General features: G+C 37.0%; 1 protein-coding gene across 6 annotated transcripts in view; it reads left to right on the top strand.

The window, feature by feature from the left end:
* Positions 1-24,452, top strand: part of LOC131948028 (neuron navigator 3) — a 142,373-nt gene extending 117,921 nt beyond the window's left edge. For all 6 annotated transcript variants that reach the window (XM_059309495.1, XM_059309493.1, XM_059309497.1 and 3 more), the window contains 16 exons: positions 7,532-7,627; positions 9,282-9,417; positions 9,718-9,869; positions 10,115-10,290; positions 10,601-10,736; positions 11,013-11,178; positions 11,593-11,696; positions 12,238-12,327; positions 12,876-13,044; positions 13,381-13,552; positions 14,841-15,056; positions 15,782-15,853; positions 16,040-16,233; positions 16,340-16,446; positions 19,088-19,291; positions 19,670-24,452. In XM_059309495.1, coding sequence (XP_059165478.1) covers positions 7,532-7,627; positions 9,282-9,417; positions 9,718-9,869; positions 10,115-10,290; positions 10,601-10,736; positions 11,013-11,178; positions 11,593-11,696; positions 12,238-12,327; positions 12,876-13,044; positions 13,381-13,552; positions 14,841-15,056; positions 15,782-15,853; positions 16,040-16,233; positions 16,340-16,446; positions 19,088-19,291; positions 19,670-19,807 — 2,328 coding nt within the window. In that variant the 3' untranslated portion in view covers positions 19,808-24,452. The remainder of the gene's footprint in view (positions 1-7,531; positions 7,628-9,281; positions 9,418-9,717; positions 9,870-10,114; positions 10,291-10,600; positions 10,737-11,012; positions 11,179-11,592; positions 11,697-12,237; positions 12,328-12,875; positions 13,045-13,380; positions 13,553-14,840; positions 15,057-15,781; positions 15,854-16,039; positions 16,234-16,339; positions 16,447-19,087; positions 19,292-19,669) is intronic.
* Positions 24,453-24,530: the final 78 nt, after the last annotated feature.

Here is a 24,530-nt window from a genome sequence, read left to right as displayed (position 1 = left end):
TATCACATCGTTATCTCAAGTTATCACATCGTCATCTCAAGTTATCACATCGTCATCTCAAGTTATCACATCGTTATCACATCGTTATCTCAAGTTATCACATTGTTATCACATCGTCATCTCAAGTTATCACATCGTCATCTCAAGTTATCACATCGTTATCACATCGTTATCTCAAGTTATCACATTGTTATCACATCGTCATCTCAAGTTATCACATCGTCATCTCAAGTTATCACATCGTTATCTCAAGTTATCACACCGTCATCTCAAGTTATCACATTGTTATCACATCGTCATCTCAAGTTATCACATCGTCATCTCAAGTTATCACATCGTCATCTCAAGTTATCACATCGTTATCACATCGTTATCTCAAGTTATCACATTGTTATCTCAAGTTATCACATCGTCATCTCAAGTTATCACATTGTTATCACATCGTCATCTCAAGTTATCACATCGTCATCTCAAGTTATCACATCGTTATCTCAAGTTATCACATCGTTATCACATCGTTATCTCAAGTTATCACATTGTTATCACATCGTCATCTCAAGTTATCACATCGTCATCTCAAGTTATCACATCGTTATCTCAAGTTATCACACCGTCATCTCAAGTTATCACATTGTTATCACATCGTCATCTCAAGTTATCACATCGTCATCTCAAGTTATCACATCGTCATCTCAAGTTATCACATCGTTATCACATCGTTATCTCAAGTTATCACATTGTTATCTCAAGTTATCACATCGTCATCTCAAGTTATCACATTGTTATCACATCGTCATCTCAAGTTATCACATCGTCATCTCAAGTTATCACATCGTCATCTCAAGTTATCACATCGTTATCACATCGTTATCTCAAGTTATCACTTTGTTATCTTAAGTTATCGCATCGTTATCACATCGTTATCTCAAGTTATCACTTTGTTATCTTAAGTTATCACATTGTTATCTTAAGTTATCACATTGTTATCTTAAGTTATCACATCGTTATCACATCGTCATCTCAAGTTATCACATCGTTATCACAAGTTATCACATCGTCATCTCAAGTTATCACATCGTTATCACATCGTTATCTCAAGTTATCACATTGTTATCACATCGTCATCTCAAGTTATCACATCGTCATCTCAAGTTATCACATCGTTTTCACATCGTTATCTCAAGTTATCACATTGTTATCTCAAGTTATCACATCGTTATCACATCGTTATCTCAAGTTATCACTTTGTTATCTTAAGTTATCACATTGTTATCTTAAGTTATCACATTGTTATCTTAAGTTATCACATCGTTATCACATCGTCATCTCAAGTTATCACATCGTTATATCAAGTTATGCAAAAGAGTAAAAACTGTAGCAACTATAAATCTCAAGTTATCACATTCCTTCTCAAGTTATCACATTGTTATCTCAAGTTATCACATCGTTATCTCAAGTTATCACATCGTTATCTCAAGTTATCACAGTGTTATCTTAAGTTATCACATCGTTATCTTAAGTTATCACATCGTTATCACATCGTTCTCTCAAGTTATCACATTGTTATCTCAAGTTATCACATCGTCATCTCAAGTTATCACATCGTTATCTCAAGTTATCACATCGTTATCTTAAGTTATCACATCGTTATCTCAAGTTATCACATCGTTATCTCAAGTTATCACATCGTTATCTTAAGTTATCACATCGTTATATCAAGTTATCACATCGTTATCACAAGTTATCACATCGTTATCACATCGTCATCTCAAGTTATCACTTTGTTATCTTAAGTTATCACATCGTTATCTCAAGTTATCACATCGTTATCTTAAGTTATCACATCGTTATCTCAAGTATCACATTGTTATTATCTCTACATTATCCCACCAAGGCCATCATGAAACCAGTGGCAGACCTAACCTTAAACTTTGGGATATAGTCCGACTTATTTTATAATTTACATCTTGTTCTAACCCATCCCCACTTTGGTTGATGTTTCTGATGTTCATCAAGTTTGATATGTTTTCTATGTTCTTGATGTTTTGAAATGTTTCTTATATTTTGAAATGTATGTTATGTTGTCGATGTTCTATTGAATAGTACGTTATGTTGTTGATGAATAATGTATGTTATGTTGTTGATGTATAATGTATGTTATTTTGTTGATGTATGATGTATGTTATGTTGTTGATGTATGATGTATGTTATGTTGTTGATGTATGATGTATGTTATGTTGTTGATGTATGATATGTTGTTGATGTATGATATGTTGTTGATGAATAATGTATGTTATGTTGTTGATGTATAATGTATGTTATTTTGTTGATGTATGATGTATGTTATGTTGTTGATGTATGATGTATGTTATGTTGTTGATGTATGATGTATGTTATGTTGTTGATGTACGATGTATGTTATGTTGTTGATGCTGTGCGTTCAGAGAGAAAAAAGTAGAGGCTACATTGGGGGTAGGGTGGATGAATGAAATGTGTGTGTGTGTGGGGGGGGGGGATAAGGCTGGCAGGTCTGACTAGACTGCCATCATAAATATTTTATTAGTCTGGTCACATACACATTTCTAGAAACAAAAATATTGCAGGATTTAAAACAACAACTGCCGTTTACTTTTTAAAGGTATGAATTACAGTTTCGAAAAACATGGTCTGAAAAATTGTTGCTAAAAATACGTGCAATAAAAAATCGTCAAAATGTTCTTAGATAGATGAAGTAACTTAAGATGTACTCGGGCAGTGTAGGTAAAGTTTTTATCTATGTGCAGCATGAGTCACGGCTCTAGCTCTGTAGCGCTCATTGAATTATCGATTGATAAGGGCGGCTTCCACATCCCCTGTGGTTCATGCTGGCTTGACAAAATCTCTGTAGCACTTGGGTAGGAGTGGCAACACTAGGGTAGGGGTGGCAACACTAGGGTAGGAGTGGCAACACTAGGGTAGGGGTGGCAACACTAGGGTAGGTGTGGCAACACTAGGGTAGGTGTGGCAACACTAGGGTAGGAGTGGCAACACTAGGGTAGGGGTGGCACTAAACAGCTGTAGCACAAGGGTAGGGGTGGCAACACTAGGGTAGGGGTGGCAACACTAGGGTAGGGGTGGCAACACTAGGGTAGGAGTGGCAACACTAGGGTAGGGGTGGCACTAAACAGCTGTAGCACAAGGGTAGGGGTGGCAACACTAGGGTAGGGGTGGCAACACTAGGGTAGGGGTGGCAACACTAGGGTAGGTGTGGCAACACTAGGGTAGGTGTGGCAACACTAGGGTAGGAGTGGCACTAAACAGCTGTAGCACTAGGGTAGGAGTGGCAACACTAGGGTAGGGGTGGCAACACTAGGGTAGGGGTGGCAACACTAGGGTAGGGGTGGCAACACTAGGGTAGGGGTGGCAACACTAGGGTAGGGGTGGCAACACTAGGGTAGGGGTGGCAACACTAGGGTAGGGGTGGCAACACTAGGGTAGGGGTGGCAACACTAGGGTAGGTGTGGCACTAAACAGCTGTAGCACTTGGGTAGGAGTGGCAACACTAGGGTAGGGGTGGCAACACTAGGGTAGGGGTGGCAACACTAGGGTAGGGGTGGCAACACTAGGGTAGGTGTGGCAACACTAGGGTGGGGGTGGCAACACTAGGGTAGGGGTGGCAACACTAGGGTAGGGGTGGCAACACTAGGGTAGGTGTGGCAACACTAGGGTAGGGGTGGCAACACTAGGGTAGGGGTGGCAACACTAGGGTGGGGGTGGCACTAAACAGCTGTAGCACTAGGGTAGGGGTGGCAACACTAGGGTAGGTGTGGCAACACTAGGGTAGGGGTGGCACTAAACAGCTGTAGCACTAGGGTAGGGGTGGCAACACTAGGGTAGGGGTGGCAACACTAGGGTGGGGGTGGCAACACTAGGATGGGAGTGGCACTAAACAGCTGTAGCACTAGGGTAGGAGTGGCACTAAACAGCTGTAGCACTAGGGTAGGAGTGGCACTAAACAGCTGTAGCACTAGGGTAGGAGTGGCACTAAACAGCTTTCATGCTGCTAGCAGCTTTACAAGAGATCCGGTAAACAGCTTACTGTTTCTTGCAGCAGTAACTTTCTGATGCTAGTAAATGTGAAGATAAGGAGTAAACAGCTTCCTGCTTTTAGCAGCTGTAGAAGGGAAGCTGTGTCCTGCTTCTTACCGCTGTATCTATTATCGAGGCGCAGAACTTGCCTTGTAGAACCGGCACTTAAGTACTCCAGGTCTGTGTAAATAAATGGCCCCAACTTTAATCTCATTCTTCGTTCCAAGTTTTTATAGTCCAGTCACTTATGGGCCAAATGTAGTTAATGGAGGGCCAACTTCATCCAGTGGAGGCCCAACTCCGGTTAGGGGAGGGCCAACTCTAGTGTGGAGGGCTAACTCTAGTGTGGAGGGCCAACTCTAGGGTGGAGGGCCAACTCTAGTGTGGAGGGCCAACTCTAGTGTGGAGGGCCAACTCTAGTGTGGAGGGCCAACTCTAGTGTGGAGGGCCAACTCCGGTTAGGGGAGGGCCAACTCTAGTGTGGAGGGCCAACTCTAGGGTGGAGGGCCAACTCTAGTGTGGAGGGCCAACTCTAGTGTGGAGGGCCAACTCTAGTGTGGAGGGCCAACTCCGGTTAGGGGAGGGCCAACTCTAGTGTGGAGGGCCAACTCTAGTGTGGAGGGCCAACTCTAGTTAGTGGAGGGCCAACTCTAGTTAGTGGAGGGCCAACTCTAGTTAGTGGAGGGCCAACTCTAGTGTGGAGGGCCAACTCTAGTGTGGAGGGCCAACTCTAGTGTGGAGGGCCAACTCTAGTGTGGAGGGCCAACTCTAGTGTGGAGGGCCAACTCTAGTGTGGAGGGCCAACTCTAGTGTGGAGGGCCAACTCTAGTGTGGAGGGCCAACTCTAGTTAGTGGAGGGCCAACTCTAGTGTGGAGGGCCAACTCTAGTTAGTGGAGGGCCAACTCTAGTGTGGAGGGCCAACTCTAGTGTGGAGGGCCAACTCTAGTTAGTGGAGGGCCAACTCTAGTGTGGAGGGCCAACTCTAGTGTGGAGGGCCAACTCTAGTGTGGAGGGCCAACTCTAGTGTGGAGGGCCAACTCTAGTGTGGAGGGCCAACTCTAGTGTGGAGGGCCAACTCTAGTTAGTGGAGGGCCAACTCTAGTGTGGAGGGCCAACTCTAGTTAGTGGAGGGCCAACTCTAGTGTGGAGGGCCAACTCTAGTGTGGAGGGCCAACTCTAGTTAGTGGAGGGCCAACTCTAGTGTGGAGGGCCAACTCTAGTGTGGAGGGCCAACTCTAGTGTGGAGGGCCAACTCTAGTGTGGAGGGCCAACTCTAGTGTGGAGGGCCAACTCTAGTGTGGAGGGCCAACTCTAGTGTGGAGGGCAAACTCTAGTGTGGAGGGCCAACTCTAGTTAATTTTGGGCCAACCCTAGTTAGTGGAGGGCCAACTCTAGTGTGGAGGGCCAACTCTAGTTAGTGGAAGGCCAACTCTAGTTAGTGGAGGGCCAACTCTAGTTAGTGGAGGGCCAACTCTAGTTAGTGGAGGGCCAACTCTAGTTAGTGGAGGGCCAACTCTAGTGTGGAGGGCCAACTCTAGTTAGTGGAGGGCCAACTCTAGTTAGTGGAGGGCCAACTCTAGTGTGGAGGGCAAACTCTAGTGTGGAGGGCAAACTCTAGTTAGTGGAGGGCCAACTCTAGTTAGTGGAGGGCCAACTCTAGTTAGTGGAGGGCCAACTCTAGTGTGGAGGGCAAACTCTAGTGTGGAGGGCAAACTCTAGTGTGGAGGGCCAACTCTAGTTAATTTTGGGCCAACCCTAGTTAGTGGAGGGCCAACTCTAGTTAATTTTGGGCCAACCCTAGTTAGTGGAGGGCCAACTCTAGTTAATTTTGGGCCAACTCTAGTGTGGAGGGCCAACTCTAGTTAGTGGAGGGCCAACTCTAGTTAGTGGAAGGCCAACTCTAGTTAGTGGAGGGCCAACTCTAGTTAGTGGAGGGCAAACTCTAGTTAGTGGAGGGCCAACTCTAGTTAGTGGAGGGCCAACTCTAGTTAGTGGAGGGCCACCTCTAGTGTGGAGGGCCAACTCTAGTTAATTTTGGGCCAACCCTAGTTAGTGGAGGGCCAACTCTAGTTAGTGGAGGGCCAACTCTAGTTAGTGGAGGGCCAACTCTAGTTAGTGGAGGGCCAACTCTAGTTAGTGGAAGGCCAACTCTAGTTAGTGGAAGGCCAACTCTAGTTAGTGGAGGGCCAACTCTAGTTAGTGGAGGGCAAACTCTAGTTAGTGGAGGGCCAACTCTAGTTAGTGGAGGGCCAACTCTAGTTAGTGGAGGGCCAACTCTAGCTAGTGGAGGGCCAACTCTAGTTAGTGGAGGGCCAACTCTAGTTAGTGGAGGGCCAACTCTAGTTAGTGGAGGGCCAACTCTAGTTAGTGGAGGGCCAACTCTAGTTAGTGGAAGGCCAACTCTAGTTAGTGGAGGGCCAACTCTAGTTAGTGGAGGGCCAACTCTAGTTAGTGGAGGGCCAACTCTAGTTAGTGGAAGGCCAACTCTAGTTAGTGGAGGGCCAACCCGCTCCATTGATGTTGGTCCTTGTTACCCCGGTGAGTTGGTGTACCTTGTAAAGCGGAGAAAGAAAAATTCGGACAAAAGAAAAAATAACCTGTCGATGAAAGGGAGAAATTGTGTAAGACAATAAAGAGAGGCAACTCCGGATTCCCTTTCACACAAACGTAATCCTAGAGTCGGCAAACAAGGGCAGAGCTTCACACTTGAGGTGCTCCCGTGTTGTGCCACTTCATTAGACATATCAGTAGCTTCCCTTTGTTTAGTGGGAAAACATTCCAGTCTCAAGACTAGCACCACTTGTTACACCATTAAATGGCCCACATAAAATACCATTAGATGGCCCACATAAAATACCATTTGATGGCCCAAATCTTAACACATTAGATGGCCCACATAAAATATCATTTGATGGCCCACATAAAATATCATTCGATGGCCCAAATCTAACACCATTAGATGGCCCACATAAAATATCATTCGATGGTCCACATAAAATACCATTTGATGGCCCAAATCTAACACCATTGGATGGCCCACATAAAATGCAATTAGATGGCCCACATCCAGTACTAGTACATCTAACACCATTAGATGGCCCTTTCTAGGTCTATATCTACTACTATGTGATGGCTAAACCAGGTACATAATGTATTTGTATTGGTGGCTTTATGCTAGTGTGGTGCACAGATGCAGTTGTTTTATTTTGTACAAGTGTTCCAGGGATATAAAAAGAATGCATCAAGTTGGATTAGAAATAGATCTTCTCTCAACAAAACTTGAAGTGGGCTGATAGTTTAAACATGCCATCCTGTCAGCCTAATAAGCTTGGTTGCCACTCTATTGACTATCATGGTTGTTTCCCTTGATTGACTATCATGGTTGTTTCCCTTTATTAACCTAACATGGTTGCCTCCCTTTATTATCATCTGACTGACTGTTCAATGTTTGTTTACTTTCAGGCTCATGTGGTGTCAGCATTTGAGCAGTCACTGTCCAGTATGACAGCCAGGCTGCAGTCACTGACTTCCAATGCTGAGCATAAAGCAAGTCTGCCTGTAAGTTCCCTTAGACATTTAGTGAGAAATTCATCTTCCATTCATTTTTTTTCTTTCCGATTATGTTAAATATGTGTAAAAAAAGTAAAGGTTCTTGTGCACTATTTATGTTGAACTTTTGCAACCTTTTGAAAATATTATTGCAATTTAGTTTTTTGACACTTTTTGAAATGTAAATGGCTTACTGTCATAGGCAACATGCAACCTGCTTTATACTTGAAAACTCAACATATGCTACCAAGTTATTTATCTCAAAAACTAAACAGCAGATTTGAAATATAATATTAACAAAATGTCTGGTTTTTGTCCAATATTTAAAAAAAAAAACTCCACAAAATTGTGTAAACTATTTTAAAATGTCTGTCTTGTCAGTCATGTCTGTGTTACACAATACTCTTGTCTTACATGCCCAAGTCCAGCTCCAGGAGTTGGTTAGAAAAACAACAAAAATCCCCCATAGGATAAAGCACAAGCTTAGCCCGCTTTGATAGCCAGTGAAGTTTTTTAAAACCCTCACAGTATTCAGCATTCCAAACTTTCTGATTTATGTTATTTTAAAAATCTAGCAAGCTTTATCTTACACATTGCTTGACAGTTACATTTATTATATTAATGATAAAATGTCTACACAATTTCTAGACCTGTAAAGATTTAATCTGTTTAAAAAAATTCTGTTAGATTTTGTTGCACTTCCATTTGTATTTGAAAAATTTGAAAATCTGTTACTTCTTAAGCAGGCATTAGTTCTATTTTTGGCAGTTACATCAAGAAAATCTAATGCAAAAAGGGATTGTTTATAAAATGATTTAAAAGAACTCAAAATATTAAAATTAAATGTAAAGTGATGGAATTATAAATTGTGTAGAAATGATGTGTTGTTGATATGTTGTTGATGTGTCAGGTTGAGAAGTGTGTTGTAGCCCTGTAAAAATAATTTTTTTAAAAATATTCAGTTTTAATGAGGGAACTGTTATAGACTGAGGGAACTAATAAAGGGAACTGTTATAGAGGAAACTGTTATAGAGGAAATTGTTATAGACTGATGGAATAATAGAGGAAACTGTTATAGAGGGAACTATTATAGAGGGAACTGTTATAGAGGGAACTGTTATAGAAGGAACTAATAGAAGAAACTGTTATAGAGGGAACTGTTAGAGAAAGGAGCAGTTATGGAGAGAGCTGCTATAGATATGAATCATAAAAAAATTTCTGGTGCAAGTTGTAGCATAGCCTGAACTACAGATCAGATTTCATGCAAATATTTTTTTTCAAAGCTTGCAGTAAAAGGAAAAAAAAAATATCTTATGCTCCCTGGAAAACTTGCTTAAGATATATATATCTTTTTTTTACTTTTCTAGTTGAAACGTGATAAGCACTTTTGGTCTGCGTTAATTCAGTTTCTTTTATAACTCAAATCAACATTTACACACACCATTAAAACCTAATTTTTTTAATGTTTAATCTCAAAGTAGATCTATCACATAAAAAATGTTTGTCTTTGAGATATTTCTTATCCTGAGATATGTCTCAAATATTTTGTCATTGAGATATTTTTCTGTGATATTTTGTAATGTCACAGTTTTTTGTGTGATCAGAAATTATTTGTATTGAAAATTGACATCCGTGTTTGATAACTTTGTCTGAAACTCCTCAGGACACCGAGCTCAATGAGCTTAGGATGACAATAGAAGCTCTTAAACGTCAGAGCAAAATGACATTACAGGAGCCTGTCATTAGCCCAACTGCTACAAGAAGACATACATCACCTGCCATGAAAGACCTACAAATAGGTAGCTATAGTATAAACAAATAGTGGGATTAATATAGGCAATTAGTGTGATTAGTATAAGCAAATAGTGGGATTAGTATAAACAAATAGTAAAATAGTAGATTAGTATGAATAAATATTAAATTAGTATAAACAAAAAGTAGATTAGTATAAACAAAAAGTAGATTAGTATAAACAAATAGCAGGATTAGCATAAACACAAAGTAGATTAGTATAAACAAATAATAGATTAGTTCAAACAAATAGTAGAGTTGAGGCTCTCAATAATACAAAGAGATAAGTGAAATACCTGTTTGTGCAGGTGATGCCAGAATAGCCCGCCAGATGTCCTCAGACAGTGTGTCCAGCATCAACAGCTTGTCCAGCGCATGCAGCATGACCAGCCAGCAGTCAGCACACACAGACAGTGAGGCCAACAAACGACTGGCCAAGCAGGCAAAGAAGAAAGGATGGGTAGGTTTAATTGGTCAAATTCTTACCTTAACAGTGTTACAATTCTTGCCTCAGTACATGGTTGACTAGTAGATCTATATATGTTTGTCAAGGTAGTTTTAGTTGAAGTAGAAACTTCTGGATACAAATATATCACAGCTTGAACTGTTTAAAAATGGTCTTCCTTCCTCCCTTGAGGAACTGTTTAAAAATTATCTGCCTTCGTCTCTTGATGAACTGTTTAAACAAACTTATTTCTCCAATAGTTGAGAAGCTCCTTCAGTAAAGCTTTCTCCAGAAAGAAAGGCAAGACAGGCTCACTGTCTGATGTTGAACCAGACTCCCACAGCCTGAGGTCTAATGCCTCGGCCCCCAACTCTCCACTCATGCAACTTGGACACATGGGGGCTCCATCAATGAAAGGGTCACACTCTTCTGGCGCGTGAGTTCACTATATATATTGATGTCAATCTAGTTTTAAAATATCTTTTTTTGGAAAGATTATTAAAAAAGAGACACATTTATTGCCCTTTATACAATGTTAACATCTTATTTAGTGCTATTCGCAATAAATTGATTTATAGATGGTGCTAATTCTTCAGTTTCATAGACAAAATTTATTAAAGTTTAGGTCTATATCAACTAACTTACTTAATAAAACTATATTTATTACAATTTTATTTAAAATAGACCAATTTGAGCATATAATAAAAATCAACTAAATGACCCCCCCCCCCCTCCCCATTTGTCAGTCTGTGTGACAATGACGTCAATGCCCTGAAGCAAGCACTGAGGGACAAAGACATGAAGTTGACAGACATACGACTTGAAGCTCTTAGCTCCGCCCACCAGCTGGAGCAACTCAGAGAAACTATGACCAAGATGAAGGTAAGACCTTGACCCATATCATTATTTGTATGACCTTGACCCATTTCAACATTTGTATGACCAACATTTGTTAGATGAAGGTAAGATATCTTGATGGTAAGCTCTTGCATCAATGTGTAAAGTTGCTTTCAATTGTTTTATTATAGTTTATGATTGGAAGAATTTTTTCAGAATGATTGAAATAAACAATGAAAAGAATAAAATGATCAATGAGGTAAAAGATTTAAATTTGAAAACATACTTGAATATTTATGTTTGTTTACATTTGTTTGCCAGAATGAAATGAGTGCCTTGAAAGCTGACAATGACAGGCTCCACAAGATGATGTCCACCTCCCAGTCATCTAGAACATTATCACACGGATCCATGTCACCACATCACACAAGAACAAGTACTGACTCGTTAGATCGCTCGTTTAGCATGACAGATCACAGCAGTCTAGGTAAGACAGATCTTACATTAGGAAATTAATTAGTTTGATTAATTAATTAAATGATTGATAACATCTGCTGTTATTAACTAACGATTAACTTCTAGAAAAAAACTTGTAAATGCTCTGTATTTTTTTGGTCATCTCTAAGATCCTTATTTCCTGTTCTTGTCTCAATTTTCTGTATTTATCTGTCAGACTTTTAATTCAATCATTTAACTATCAAGTGTAAATCTCTAAAAAAAGTAATTTGATGGTCAATATAACTTTATTTTGCTTTATTTTTTATTTGGAAGTTGTTTGTATGTTTTGATTTCCTGATTTGTTACACCAATGTAAACATGTTTGTTGTTGCTAATGATGTTTTGTTTCACAAAGATATGCTACTTGCTGAGACTGTTGCTAATGATGTTTTGTTTCACAAAGATATGCTACTTGCTGAGACTGCTGCCAATGATCGGGATGGGAAGAGAGTGACAATATCTGTGGTCTTGGGTTCAAATCCAGATCCAACTAGGACAGGCTTAGATGTAAGAGAAATATGTTCTATTAAATTAATGGCTCAGTATTTTTATAATACAAGTATAGTCTTTTTGGTTTTAAAATTAAATTTAAGTGTTGTTTTTTAAGGGATCCTCCATAAATGAAGTCGGATGTTTCTGACGATTTTTACCTCCTCCCTCCCTTCAGTCACACATCGTCACAAAAAAACCAGACCCCCCTCCCTCTAAAATGACATCACACCTCAGCCTACAACTCCCCTCAAAATTGTGGTTGAATTTTTTTAAAATTTCGATATTTTTCTAAAATCTTGCCTGAACTCTGTCAAAATACAATATTTTAATGAATTTCTATTACAATTTATTAAAACAGTTTTCTAAAATGCTAAATAACAGCTAAATTAGTTTTCTAACATTACTTTTTTATAATGCAAAATTGTGACATCCCACCATCTGAACCCCCCCCCCCCCCCACCTCCGCCTCACTACACACTATCAAAAAATTACGGACTCCCCCTTATGAGTAACGTAATTTATGGACAACCCGTAATTAATTTTCTACCATCACCAGAAACCAGTGGAAATCCTAATCGGCACACTGTCAGTGAGTGGCAAGACCAAATGGGATATATTAGACAATGTGATCAGGAAAATATTTAAGGTCAGTCTTGGTATATGTAGGCTTTCATTGTCTAAGTTGGGATATATTAGACAATGTGATCAGGAAAATATTTAAGGTCAGTCTTGGTATATGTAGGTTTTCATTGTCTAAGTTGGGATATATTAGACAATGTGATCAGGAAAATATTTAAGGTCAGTCTTGGTATATCTAGGCTGCCATTGTCTAAGTTGGGATATGTTAGACAATGTGATCAGGAAAATATTTAAGGTCAGTCTTAGTATATCTAGGCTGCTATTGTCTCTGTGTTTGAGCCTGTTGGTAGATGTCCCAATCAACTCTTAGATCTATATTATAAGGTTTTTAAAAAATATTTTAAACTTTGAGTAATCAATTTTTACTTTGACAATATTTGAAAAAAAGAAAATAGAAAACATTATTATTTTAAATTTGAAAGTTATCTAAAATAAATAACTGATAAATAATCTGATTATTTCATGTAACTGATATGATAGGCATACACTAATTGGTTACCTAGGAAAGATGTCATGTTACTATGTAGTTATTATGTTGTAATATTTTGTTATCAGGAATATGTTCTACGTGTGGACCCTGTGACAAATCTTGGTCTCAGTGCTGAGAGTGTTTACTCTTACATAGTGGGAGAAATAACCAGAACCAAGGACTCAGAGCTGCCAGAGTTACTGCCCATTGGCTATTTGGTTGGTGATACAACACAGATAGAAATTTGTTTGAAAGGTGAGAACTTGTTTTTTATTCTCATCATTGAGCTGCTCTTCTACCTACCTAGCTTTGATTCTCTCATCATTGAACTCTGGCTACCTAGCTTTGATTCTCTCACCATTGAACTCTGGCTACCTAGCTTTGATTCTCGCACCATTGAACTCTGGCTACCTAGCTTTGATTCTCTCACCATTGAACTCTGGCTACCTAGTTTGATTTTCTCACCATTGAACTCTGGCTACCTAGTTTGATTTTCTCATTAATCAGCTGCTACTCTGGCATCTTATACATTGGAACTTTTATTTTATGTTGCTCATCATTTTATAAAAAAGAAATTCACCATTTTCCCAGGCACCAAACAGTCGTGTGTGGATTCACTAGCGTTTGAGACAATGATCCCCAAGACAATAGTGCAGCGCTATGTCTCCCTGTTACTGGAGCACCGTCGCATTATTCTGTGTGGACCCAGTGGAACTGGCAAGACATACCTGGCACAAAAGTTAGCGGAACACGTGGTGTTGAGGTCAGCACATTTTATTGTATGGCTGACACAAAAGTTAGCGGAACACGTGGTGTTGAGGTCAGCACATTTTATTGTATGGCTGGCACAAAAGTTAGCGGAACACGTGGTGTTGAGGTCAGCACATTTTATTGTATGGCTGACACAAAAGTTAGCGGAACACGTGGTGTTGAGGTCAGCACATTTTATTGTATGGCTGACACAAAAGTTAGCGGAACACGTGGTGTTGAGGTCAGCACATTTTATTGTATGGCTGACACAAAAGTTAGCGGAACACGTGGTGTTGAGGTCAGCACATTTTATTGTATGGCTGACACAAAAGTTAGCGGAACACGTGGTGTTGAGGTCAGCACATTTTATTGTATGGCTGACACAAAAGTTAGCGGAACACGTGGTGTTGAGGTCAGCACATTTTATTGTATGGCTGACACAAAAGTTAGCGGAACACGTGGTGTTGAGGTCAGCACATTTTATTGTATGGCTGACACAAAAGTTAGCGGAACACGTGGTGTTGAGGTCAGCACATTTTATTGTATGGCTGACACAAAAGTTAGCGGAACACGTGGTGTTGAGGTCAGCACATTTTATTGTATGGCTGACACAAAAGTTAGCGGAACACGTGGTGTTGAGGTCAGCACATTTTATTGTATGGCTGACACAAAAGTTAGCGGAACACGTGGTGTTGAGGTCAGCACATTTTATTGTATGGCTGACACAAAAGTTAGCGGAACACGTGGTGTTGAGGTCAGCACATTTTATTGTATGGCTGGCACAAAAGTTAGCGGAACACGTGGTGTTGAGGTCAGCACATGTTATTTTTTGGCTGACACAAGCAATAAATGGTTGTAGTTTTAATAAATAACAGAAAAAAAAGGATATAAGACTGCTAAATACTCCGGGCTTTGTTAATAAATAACATATTGCCTGATTAAAAGCTATTAAAAAATCCTAAAATGAAAAGTGGCATAAAAGTAAATTTACATTTATGTTGCTTAAAATAAATATAAAAATGAGGAAAATTCATACAAATGAGCTAAGATGGCTAATGAGAATTTGAAAGCATAAAATGATATCAACAGCAACATGGTCTGATAGGGTTTGAGAGGTTCTCAATCAAGTGATTTTAAAATATGTTTGAACATTTTATGCTTACATTTGCTTTGTAATTTAATTTGATGCTTAATTAAACTAGAGAAAAATGAGACTGTTTTTTTCCCTTGATTGATTAATTACCAGCTTTTAAAGATTTTTTGCAAAAAAAGGTCATTATGAAACACATTAACACTTTCAGGTCAGGAAGGGAGTTAACCGCTGGGTCTGTGGCAACTTTTAATGTAGACCACAAGTCAGCTAAAGAACTCAGGCAATATCTGGCCAACATAGCTGACCAGTGTGAAAACACAAACGTCCACGCTTTACCCTCAGCAATTATATTGGACAATCTGCACCATGTGACCTCATTGGCTGATGTTTTCAATGGTTTCCTCAGTGTCAAGTATCAAAAGTGGTAGGCACATTTTGTTTGATGATAAAAGTGGTAGGCAAATGTTAGGTTTGATAATAAAAGTGTTAGGAAATGTTATCTTTGATGATAAAAGTGCTAGGCACATTTTATGTTTGATGATGAAAGTGATAGGTGAATTTTACTTATTAAAATACGTAGTATGAACATTGTATAAAGAAATAAGTGTTAGGCACCTTTTTTTTTTATTAATAATGCTGTCAAAGTGTTGGCACAGTTGTATAAAATTTTGACCATCAGTTTGATCTATCCTTGATTTAGTTTGCCTTTTGAAAAAGAAAACTTTATTCAAAATATTTACATTTGCTCCAATAACTACATAGCCAAAAAGTAAGCTGCTCATATTCTCTGCCCATACACCAACCAAACTGTAACCGAACTATATTTTCAGCCCATACATCAACCAAACTGTAACCAAACTATATTTTCAGCCCATACATCAACCAAACTGTAACCAAACTATATTTTCAGCCCATACATCAACCAAACTGTAACCAAACTATATTTTCAGCCCATACATCAACCAAACTGTAACCAAACTATATTTTCAGCCCATACATCAACCAAACTGTAACCAAACTATATTTTCAGCCCATACATCAACCAAACTGTAACCAAACTATATTTTCAGCCCATACATCAACCAAACTGTAACCAAACTATATTTTCAGCCCCTACATCAACCAAACTGTAACCAACTATATTTTCAGCCCATACATCATTGGAACAATGAGTCAGTCTTCGTGTTCTACAACAAACTTGCAGCTGCATCATAACTTTAGGTCAGTTCGTCATTTATGATTTTGTTTATATCACTTCATTGGCCATTTATTTCACTTGTCCACATTGAAATGTTCCTATTCTTTCCTTAATGTTGAACAACCTCAATAATTCCACAGTTATATGATTTAAATCATTCCATGAACGTGTATAATCCCAGTTATTCATGCTAGTTGTTTCAACAACAGGTTTGTCCTCTGTGCCAACCATATGGAAGTTAAAGGATTCCTGGGAAGATTTCTTCGACGTAAATTAGTTGAATCTGAGATCAGGACAGGAATACGAAACAATGATTTAAACCGGGTGGTTGATTGGATCCCTAAAGTTTGGGCACATCTAAACAAAGCTTTAGAGTCACACAGCTCAGCAGATGTCACTATTGGTGGGTTACTAACATCTGACATTTTTTAAAATTTATTCCAAAAGAAGTCATACAATTAATTATGTAGAAATGTATTGACTTGGTATTTTTTGTTTTCTACTTGTAGGACCTCGACTTTTTATGTCTTGTCCCATGGACATCAGTGGTTCTCAAGTTTGGTTCACTGACCTCTGGAACTACACGTTGGTGGAGACTGTAAGGGAGGGTTTACAGGTCAGTGGGGTTTACAGTTGGGTGGGGTGTCCTAGTGGATGTATCACTAGCTTGTATCACCAGATATATGTTATGTACCTGAAACTTGTATCACCAGATGTATCTTATCTACCTGTACCTTGTATCACTAGATGTATCTTATCTACCTGTATCTTGTATCACCAGATGTATGTTATCTACCTGTATCTTATATCACCAGATGTATCTTATCTACCTGTATCTTATATCACCAGATGTATCTTATCTACCTGTATCTTGTATCACCAGATGTATCTTATCTACCTGTATCTTATATCACCAGATGTATCTTATCTACCTATACCTTGTATCACCAGGTGTATCTTATCTACCTGTATCTTTTATCACCAGTTGTATCTTATCTACCTGTATCTTATATCACCAGGTGTATCTTATCTACCTGTATCTTATATCACCAGATGTATCTTATCTACCTGTATCTTATATCACCAGATGTATCTTATCTACCTGTATCCTGTATCACCAGATGTATCTTATCTACCTATACCTTGTATCACCAGGTGTATCTTATCTACCTGTATCTTATATCACCAGGTGTATGTTATCTACCTGTATCTTATATCACCAGATGTATCTTATCTACCTGTATCTTGTATCACCAGATGTATCTTATCTACCTGTATCTTATATCACCAGATGTATCTTATCTACCTATACCTTGTATCACCAGGTGTATCTTATCTACCTGTATCTTTTATCACCAGGTGTATCTTATCTACCTGTATCTTATATCACCAGGTGTATCTTATCTACCTGTATCTTATATCACCAGATGTATCTTATCTACCTGTATCTTATATCACCAGATGTATCTTATCTACCTGTATCCTGTATCACCAGATGTATCTTATCTACCTATACCTTGTATCACCAGGTGTATCTTATCTACCTGTATCTTATATCACCAGGTGTATGTTATCTACCTGTATCTTATATCACCAGATGTATCTTATCTACCTGTATCCTGTATCACCAGATGTATCTTATCTACCTGTATCTTATATCACCAGATGTATCTTATCTACCTGTATCTTATATCACCAGATCTATCTTTTATCTACCTGTATCTTATATCACCAGATGTATCTTATCTACCTTTATCCTGTATCACCAGATGTATCATATCTACCTATACCTTGTATCACCAGGTGTATCTTATCTACCTGTATCTTATATCACCAGGTGTATGTTATCTACCTGTATCTTATATCACCAGATGTATCTTATCTACCTGTATCCTGTATCACCAGATGTATCTTATCTACCTGTATCTTATATCACCAGATGTATCTTATCTACCTGTATCTTATATCACCAGATCTATCTTTTATCTACCTGTATCTTATATCACCAGGTGTATCTTATCTACCTGTATCTTATATCACCAGGTGTATCTTATCTACCTGTATCTTATATCACCAGGTGTATCTTATCTACCTGTATCTTATATCACCAGATGTATCTTATCTACCTGTATCTTATATCACCAGGTGTATCTTATCTACCTGTATCTTATATCACCAGGTGTATCTTATCTACCTGTATCTTATATCACCAGGTGTATCTTATCTACCTGTATCTTATATCACCAGGTGTATCTTATCTACCTGTATCTTATATCACCAGGTGTATCTTATCTACCTGTATCTTATATCACCAGATGTATCTTATCTACCTGTATCTTATATCACCAGATGTATCTTATCTACCTATATCTTATATCACCAGGTGTATCTTATCTACCTGTATCTTATATCACCAGATGTATCTTATCTACCTGTATCTTATATCACCAGGTGTATCTTATCTACCTGTATCTTATATCACCAGGTGTATCTTATCTACCTGTATCTTATATCACCAGGTGTATCTTATCTACCTGTATCTTATATCACCAGGTGTATCTTATCTACCTGTATCTTATATCACCAGGTGTATCTTATCTACCTGTATCTTATATCACCAGGTGTATCTTATCTACCTGTATCTTATATCACCAGATGTATCTTATCTACCTGTATCTTATATCACCAGGTGTATCTTATCTACCTGTATCTTATATCACCAGGTGTATCTTATCTACCTGTCTTATATCACCAGGTGTATCTTATCTACCTGTATCTTATATCACCAGATGTATCTTATCTACCTGTATCTTATATCACCAGGTGTATCTTATCTACCTGTCTTATATCACCAGGTGTATCTTATCTACCTGTATCTTATATCACCAGGTGTATCTTATCTACCTGTCTTATATCACCAGGTGTATCTTATCTACCTGTATCTTATATCACCAGATGTATCTTATCTACCTGTATCTTATATCACCAGGTGTATCTTATCTACCTGTCTTATATCACCAGGTGTATCTTATCTACCTGTATCTTATATCACCAGGTGTATCTTATCTACCTGTATCTTATATCACCAGGTGTATCTTATCTACCTGTATCTTATATCACCAGATGTATCTTATCTACCTGTATCTTATATCACCAGGTGTATCTTATCTACCTGTCTTATATCACCAGGTGTATCTTATCTACCTGTATCTTTTATCACCAGATGTATCTTATCTACCTGTATCTTATATCACCAGGTGTATGGCTGCAGGAGTGCGTGGGAGGACCCCACTGACTGGGTCCTGGAAACCTACCCCTGGCCTAACAGAGGTTCAGGCAACAGCCTGATGCACATTCGAGCAGACGACTTAGGCTATGAGCAACAGGCGCCCATGTCTCCATCCAACTTGTCTGGAAAAAGTAAATCTCCCATCACAGACAGTAAGGATGGAGATCCATTGGTAAGAGTTATTTTCTTGTCTATCAACACTTTTTATATCTGTATCTATATTGAAATAGATGTTATAGTAAAAAAGTAGGTCCATGTTTCCTATGTACAGCTATTTGTATTGGTTATTTAAAGTGGTATCAGCAAATTTTATTTATTACTACATATCATATCTTGGACTTACAGGACCAAACTTAATGTATTGATATTTAGAGATTGTTACCATAAATTGTTTATAGTTTATAGCTACATCAATAGTGAATTCTCATAGCTAAAGACATTTTTTTCTTCTATTCCATAACTATAAAAGCTTGTTGTTTTCAAATAAGTTTATTGATTAATTAAGCCATTTTATTTTAAGGACCTAATTTCATTTAAAAATATGCACCAGGTGAATATGCTAATGAGATTACAAGAAGCAGCTGGCACCTTCAACAACCCTCACAGTAATAACGACAGTGACAGCACTGACAGTCACAACAGTATTCAAGATTTCTCCACCAGTTCTGGTGTAGAGTCAAGGCTGTGATCACATGACCCATCAACTTGCTAAATTGTTAATGTGTCAAGTTTTTTAAATGGGCTTTCAGTATTTAAAGGAAACAAAAACTTTTTTGATCAAAATCAAATTCTTATAAATTAGTCATTAATTAAATAATTTAGACTTACATTATTTTCTTTATACTTGAATTTAAATATCAAAAACTTTTAGCTAATATAGAAGTGTTTACTAAAACCAGTAGAAATCCATTAATGAAATCAAGTATGTTTACTAAAAACCAGTAGAAATCCATTCATGAAATGAAGCATGTTTTATGAAATGATGTAAGAAAGTTGAAGAAAAGTTACTGGCTTTTTGGTTTCATGCATCAGTCAGCTGATGGAATAAGTTGTACATATTGTTGCAGTGCACTTTGATCTGTGCATATATTCTCAGATGAACCAAATGGTTGGTTATCATAAAATCATTTATATACTTAGCTTCCTAATAAGAAAGATAATGGATTTGTTACTTATGTGAAATGGTCTTGACTTGTAGTTGCTTGGTTTGATCTGTACAGAAACTGCTTTGTAAATTTTTGGTCACTTAATATAGTTTTAAAAAGTCGAGTGCTCATAGAATTTAACACTTAAATCAGAATTTAATTGTATTTTTATTAAATGATGGTTTGAAGTGTAAACAGTTGAGATATTTGATTGGTTGATGGTTTGAAGTGTACCAATTCAGATTGTGTGTTTACTAGTCAATACTTATTTTATACATCAGCTTGATGAAGTTTCCAGTTTGTGAGTTTCTTAAACATGATAGTTGGCATGTTTGTAATCAAAACTGCAAGCCCAGAACATATTGTAAAACTATCTTCAAGTTGAATTATTGGACCTGATGTTCTTACATAGACTTACTGAGGATAGTTCAAGTCTGATGTTCTTACATAGACTTACTGAGGTTAGTTCAAGTCTGATGTTCTTACATAGACTTACTGAGGATAGATCAAGTCTGATACATAGACTTACTGAGGTTAGTTCAAGTCTGATGTTCTTACATAGACTTACTGAGGATAGATCAAGTCTGATACATAGACTTACTGAGGTTAGTTCAAGTCTGATGTTCTTACATAGACTTACTGAGGTTAGTTCAAGTCTGATGTTCTTACATAGACTTACAGAGGATAGTTCAAGTCTGATGTTCTTACATAGACTTACTGAGGTTAGTTCAAGTCTGATGTTCTTACATAGACTTACTGAGGTTAGTTCAAGTTTGATGTTCTTACATAGACTTACTGAGGTTAGTTCAAGTCTGATGTTCTTACATAGACTTACTGAGGTTAGTTCAAGTCTGATGTTCTTACACAGACTTACTGAGGATAGTTGTCAGAATCTGATGTTTAATATTATCTGATTTCTCAATAAGTCATGAGAAACTTCAAATGACAATTTAGTTAGACGACTCTACCACAGCTTGTGGTTTTTTTCTTGATTTGGCTCTGTGTCTTTAAACTATCACAATGGTTATTTGGTGATCTGTATCTGTCTGTGGATTTATTTATTATCAAACATATGAACCAAATATGGATTTTTAGTACATTAGTATTCAGATTTATCTTAAAATAAATTATTTGTATGTAAAAAAATGTAATGTTTAGTATGTAATTTCTGTACATATTCATTATCCTTAATATTTTATTTAAATGTAATGAGTTTTATGATATGGGCTATGAAAATATGTGCCAAATATGTGCTTACAAAAAACTACATAGCAATATTCAATTTTAGCAAACTATTTGAATTTTTGATGTGAAAATGAAGTAGCCACTCATAAGGCCCTGTATTCCCATTGTCAATTTTTCTCCTACACTGTACTGTCAATTTCAGCTATACTGTACTGTCAATTTCTGCTACATTGTACTGGCGATTTCTGCAACAGTGTACTGTCAATGTCTGCTACAATGGACCCTACCAAGAAAGCCTCTAAGTTATTAGAGAGGCCCATTAAATATTTTTAAAAATCATGCACAGTGTAACTAAAATTAATATGGTTATAAAATCCTGACTGTTTGGATTTGGTCTGACTTTAAAAATAGAGTCGATGTATTTGATGGTTTAGTATTTTCGGTAATAAAACACAATTTTAAAAAAAAAGGCAAAAGAAATTTGGTTTTCATGTGGTAATGGTGACATAAACGAAGAAATCCGTTATTTGTTAGGCTGGCATACAAAAAGTAAACAAAAATGGCAGAACTTGGTCATGTGGTTTAAAATAGCATAAATTTATTTTAAAACTTTATCAGCAACATTTTGTAAACTAATATGGGAATGTCAGAAAAAGCTATCACTGAGATCCGGTACAGCCAATCAATGTTTGTCTTATGAAAGTGAAACATTTGGTTATAACTTAGGCTTGATGAAAATAAATAAAAATGTAGCCTTAAAGTCAATAACTTATTTTAAAGTTCTCTAGATTTGCAACTTTTATAACATTGATTCTAAAAATATTAAAATTCTGAATCATTTTTATTATTTTTACGGTTACTTTGATTGCAAAACCTAAAAAAAACCCGAATTTTTTTATGCATGTCAACATTATGATGAAAGGATTCTTGTCAACTTGGTGGTGTCCATTTCTGCTATAATTTTTTACTGTCAATTTCTGTTACAATTTTTGTGTTGTCATAAAGCTTAATTCAAACTCACAAGAACTTGGGAAAGAAAATATTTATTGAGAATTTCATATTGGTTTTAAATCAAGTTCCCATCTAAAAAATTTTTTTTCTAGTCTTCAACTAGTCTTTAGGTCACATTTTCATATTTGTACCATTTGTATCATTGATTCATCATATTTTGTGAGAGCAAGTAGCATGAAAGTAAATAGTAGGCAAAGGAAGAAAGTAGCATTTCATTAGAGGGTAGCAGGTTTTAAGAAGCTTCAAAACTAAATATCAAACAATTGCAAGTTTGCTCAAAGTGCAGTTCTGTATTTGGTTAAGTTAAATGAGAATAAATGGAAGATTCTGATGCCAGATAATGTGGATCATTTTTCATCATCAGTAATTTAGATTTGGTGGAGTGGGTTTCCAGTTTTTTAACAGCATTCATCTCATTCCCCATCAGCATTGAAGCAATAAGACACTTTAATTCAAACAATTTTAATTCCATAAATCACTGTTAAATTTTATTTTGCCTATCCTACATCTGTGAAGTGAGTTATATAAAAGTTAAAATAAAAAAACATGTAAAAATTAAAATAAAAACACATAGGGTAGGGATTTTAACCTATGTTTTACCTACTAAACAATATTTATTTTAAAAATTAAATATACATTAATAAAAACATAACTGCATAATTTTTAATTGAACATTATTTATGAATGTAAATCTAATATTTTATTTTAAAATAGTAATTGAATTTAGCTGTAAATACTGCATACTGCCTTCAGTTGACTGTGCAATTTATGTGTTTATTAATTGTACAACTTTTTAATTTACAGAAGCCTGTATTTTACTTGAATGACTTTTTAATTTACTGAAACCTGCATATTAATGACAAGAAAAAAAGATATGCACCAAACAGTAATAATGATGCAACTTTTCTATAGAATACTCATTGTATTGTGTTCCCTTCAGATGGTTTGATGGTTATTAAGGGGAAGTTATTATGCATTTATTTTACACCCGTTTCTTTTTTAAATGTATTGCTGTTGTATTTTTACAATTAGCTGTTTGAAAAAAAGATATATTTATTTCTTATTAACCAGCAGCATACCAAAATGCAGCTAATTTCGTCAGCCATGTTATAATTCAAAGACTGCTGAGTTTTGTATACAGAATGTAGAAACTTTGTTTAGAAAATCAAAAACGACAATTAGATAAGAGAATGATACAAATAGATAAGTAGAACCAGCCTACCTTCTTGTTTACGTAGCAATGAAGGAGGTTAAGATAATTTAGTCGGCAACTTCCCTTAGTCCCTAAACACTCCTTTAGCTGACATGGTTAAGGGATTATGCATTTTGTTTTCGTCATGAGAACACTCAATATTGAGTTTTCGATTTTCTGAACTTTTTTCTCTTGTAATATATGTGCATCTTTGTTTCTATTTTAGGCAATCTGTTCCTTTTATTTTAGGCAATCTGTTCCTTTTTTTTTGGCATTCAATTCCTTCTGTACATGATATTTACTCATGTACACAGACATTGACTTATGTACACCAGCAGTTGATGTGTGTACACAGACATGTGCACCAACAATAGACTAGTATACCCCAACCTGCTACTCATGATTTCATTTCACTCTGAATCATGGAGCTTCATCAAACTAAAATTGTTTGTTCTCATTTTAGGTATCTAAGGGTCAAGGCCATTTTAGGTCTCAAAGCTTCAAGGCTTTTTAAAAGATATCTAAGGGTCATGCAATTTCATGGCTAGACCATTCTAGGTAGTAAAGTTCAATGTCATTTTAGGTATACAAGGGTCAAGGTTAATCTGACCACCAATTGTCTTTGAGATATATCTGGTTATGTTTTGGGTGTTGCTATTTTTAAAAACCAGATAGTGCAAACACTTTTTTTCAGTATTGTGTCCTTAAATATTTGTAATTACACAATAAAAGAAAATGAAGTATTTATAACCCTCAGTATTTTATGAGCTTTCTTAAGCTCTAAATTATAACTTTAGTATTCATGTTCCATTTGAAAATTACAGCATAATGAAAATTGTTGAATATATCCTACAAAATTCTAGTTGTGAACTAGTTGA

Source organism: Physella acuta, unplaced genomic scaffold (genome assembly GCF_028476545.2).
Source record: "Physella acuta isolate Inbredline_101_S28 unplaced genomic scaffold, ASM2847654v3 ptg000621l, whole genome shotgun sequence".
NCBI lineage: Eukaryota > Metazoa > Mollusca > Gastropoda > Physidae > Physella > Physella acuta.
The sequence above is the reverse complement of the archived record's forward strand: the minus strand, read 5'-3'. Positions and strand labels throughout refer to the sequence as shown.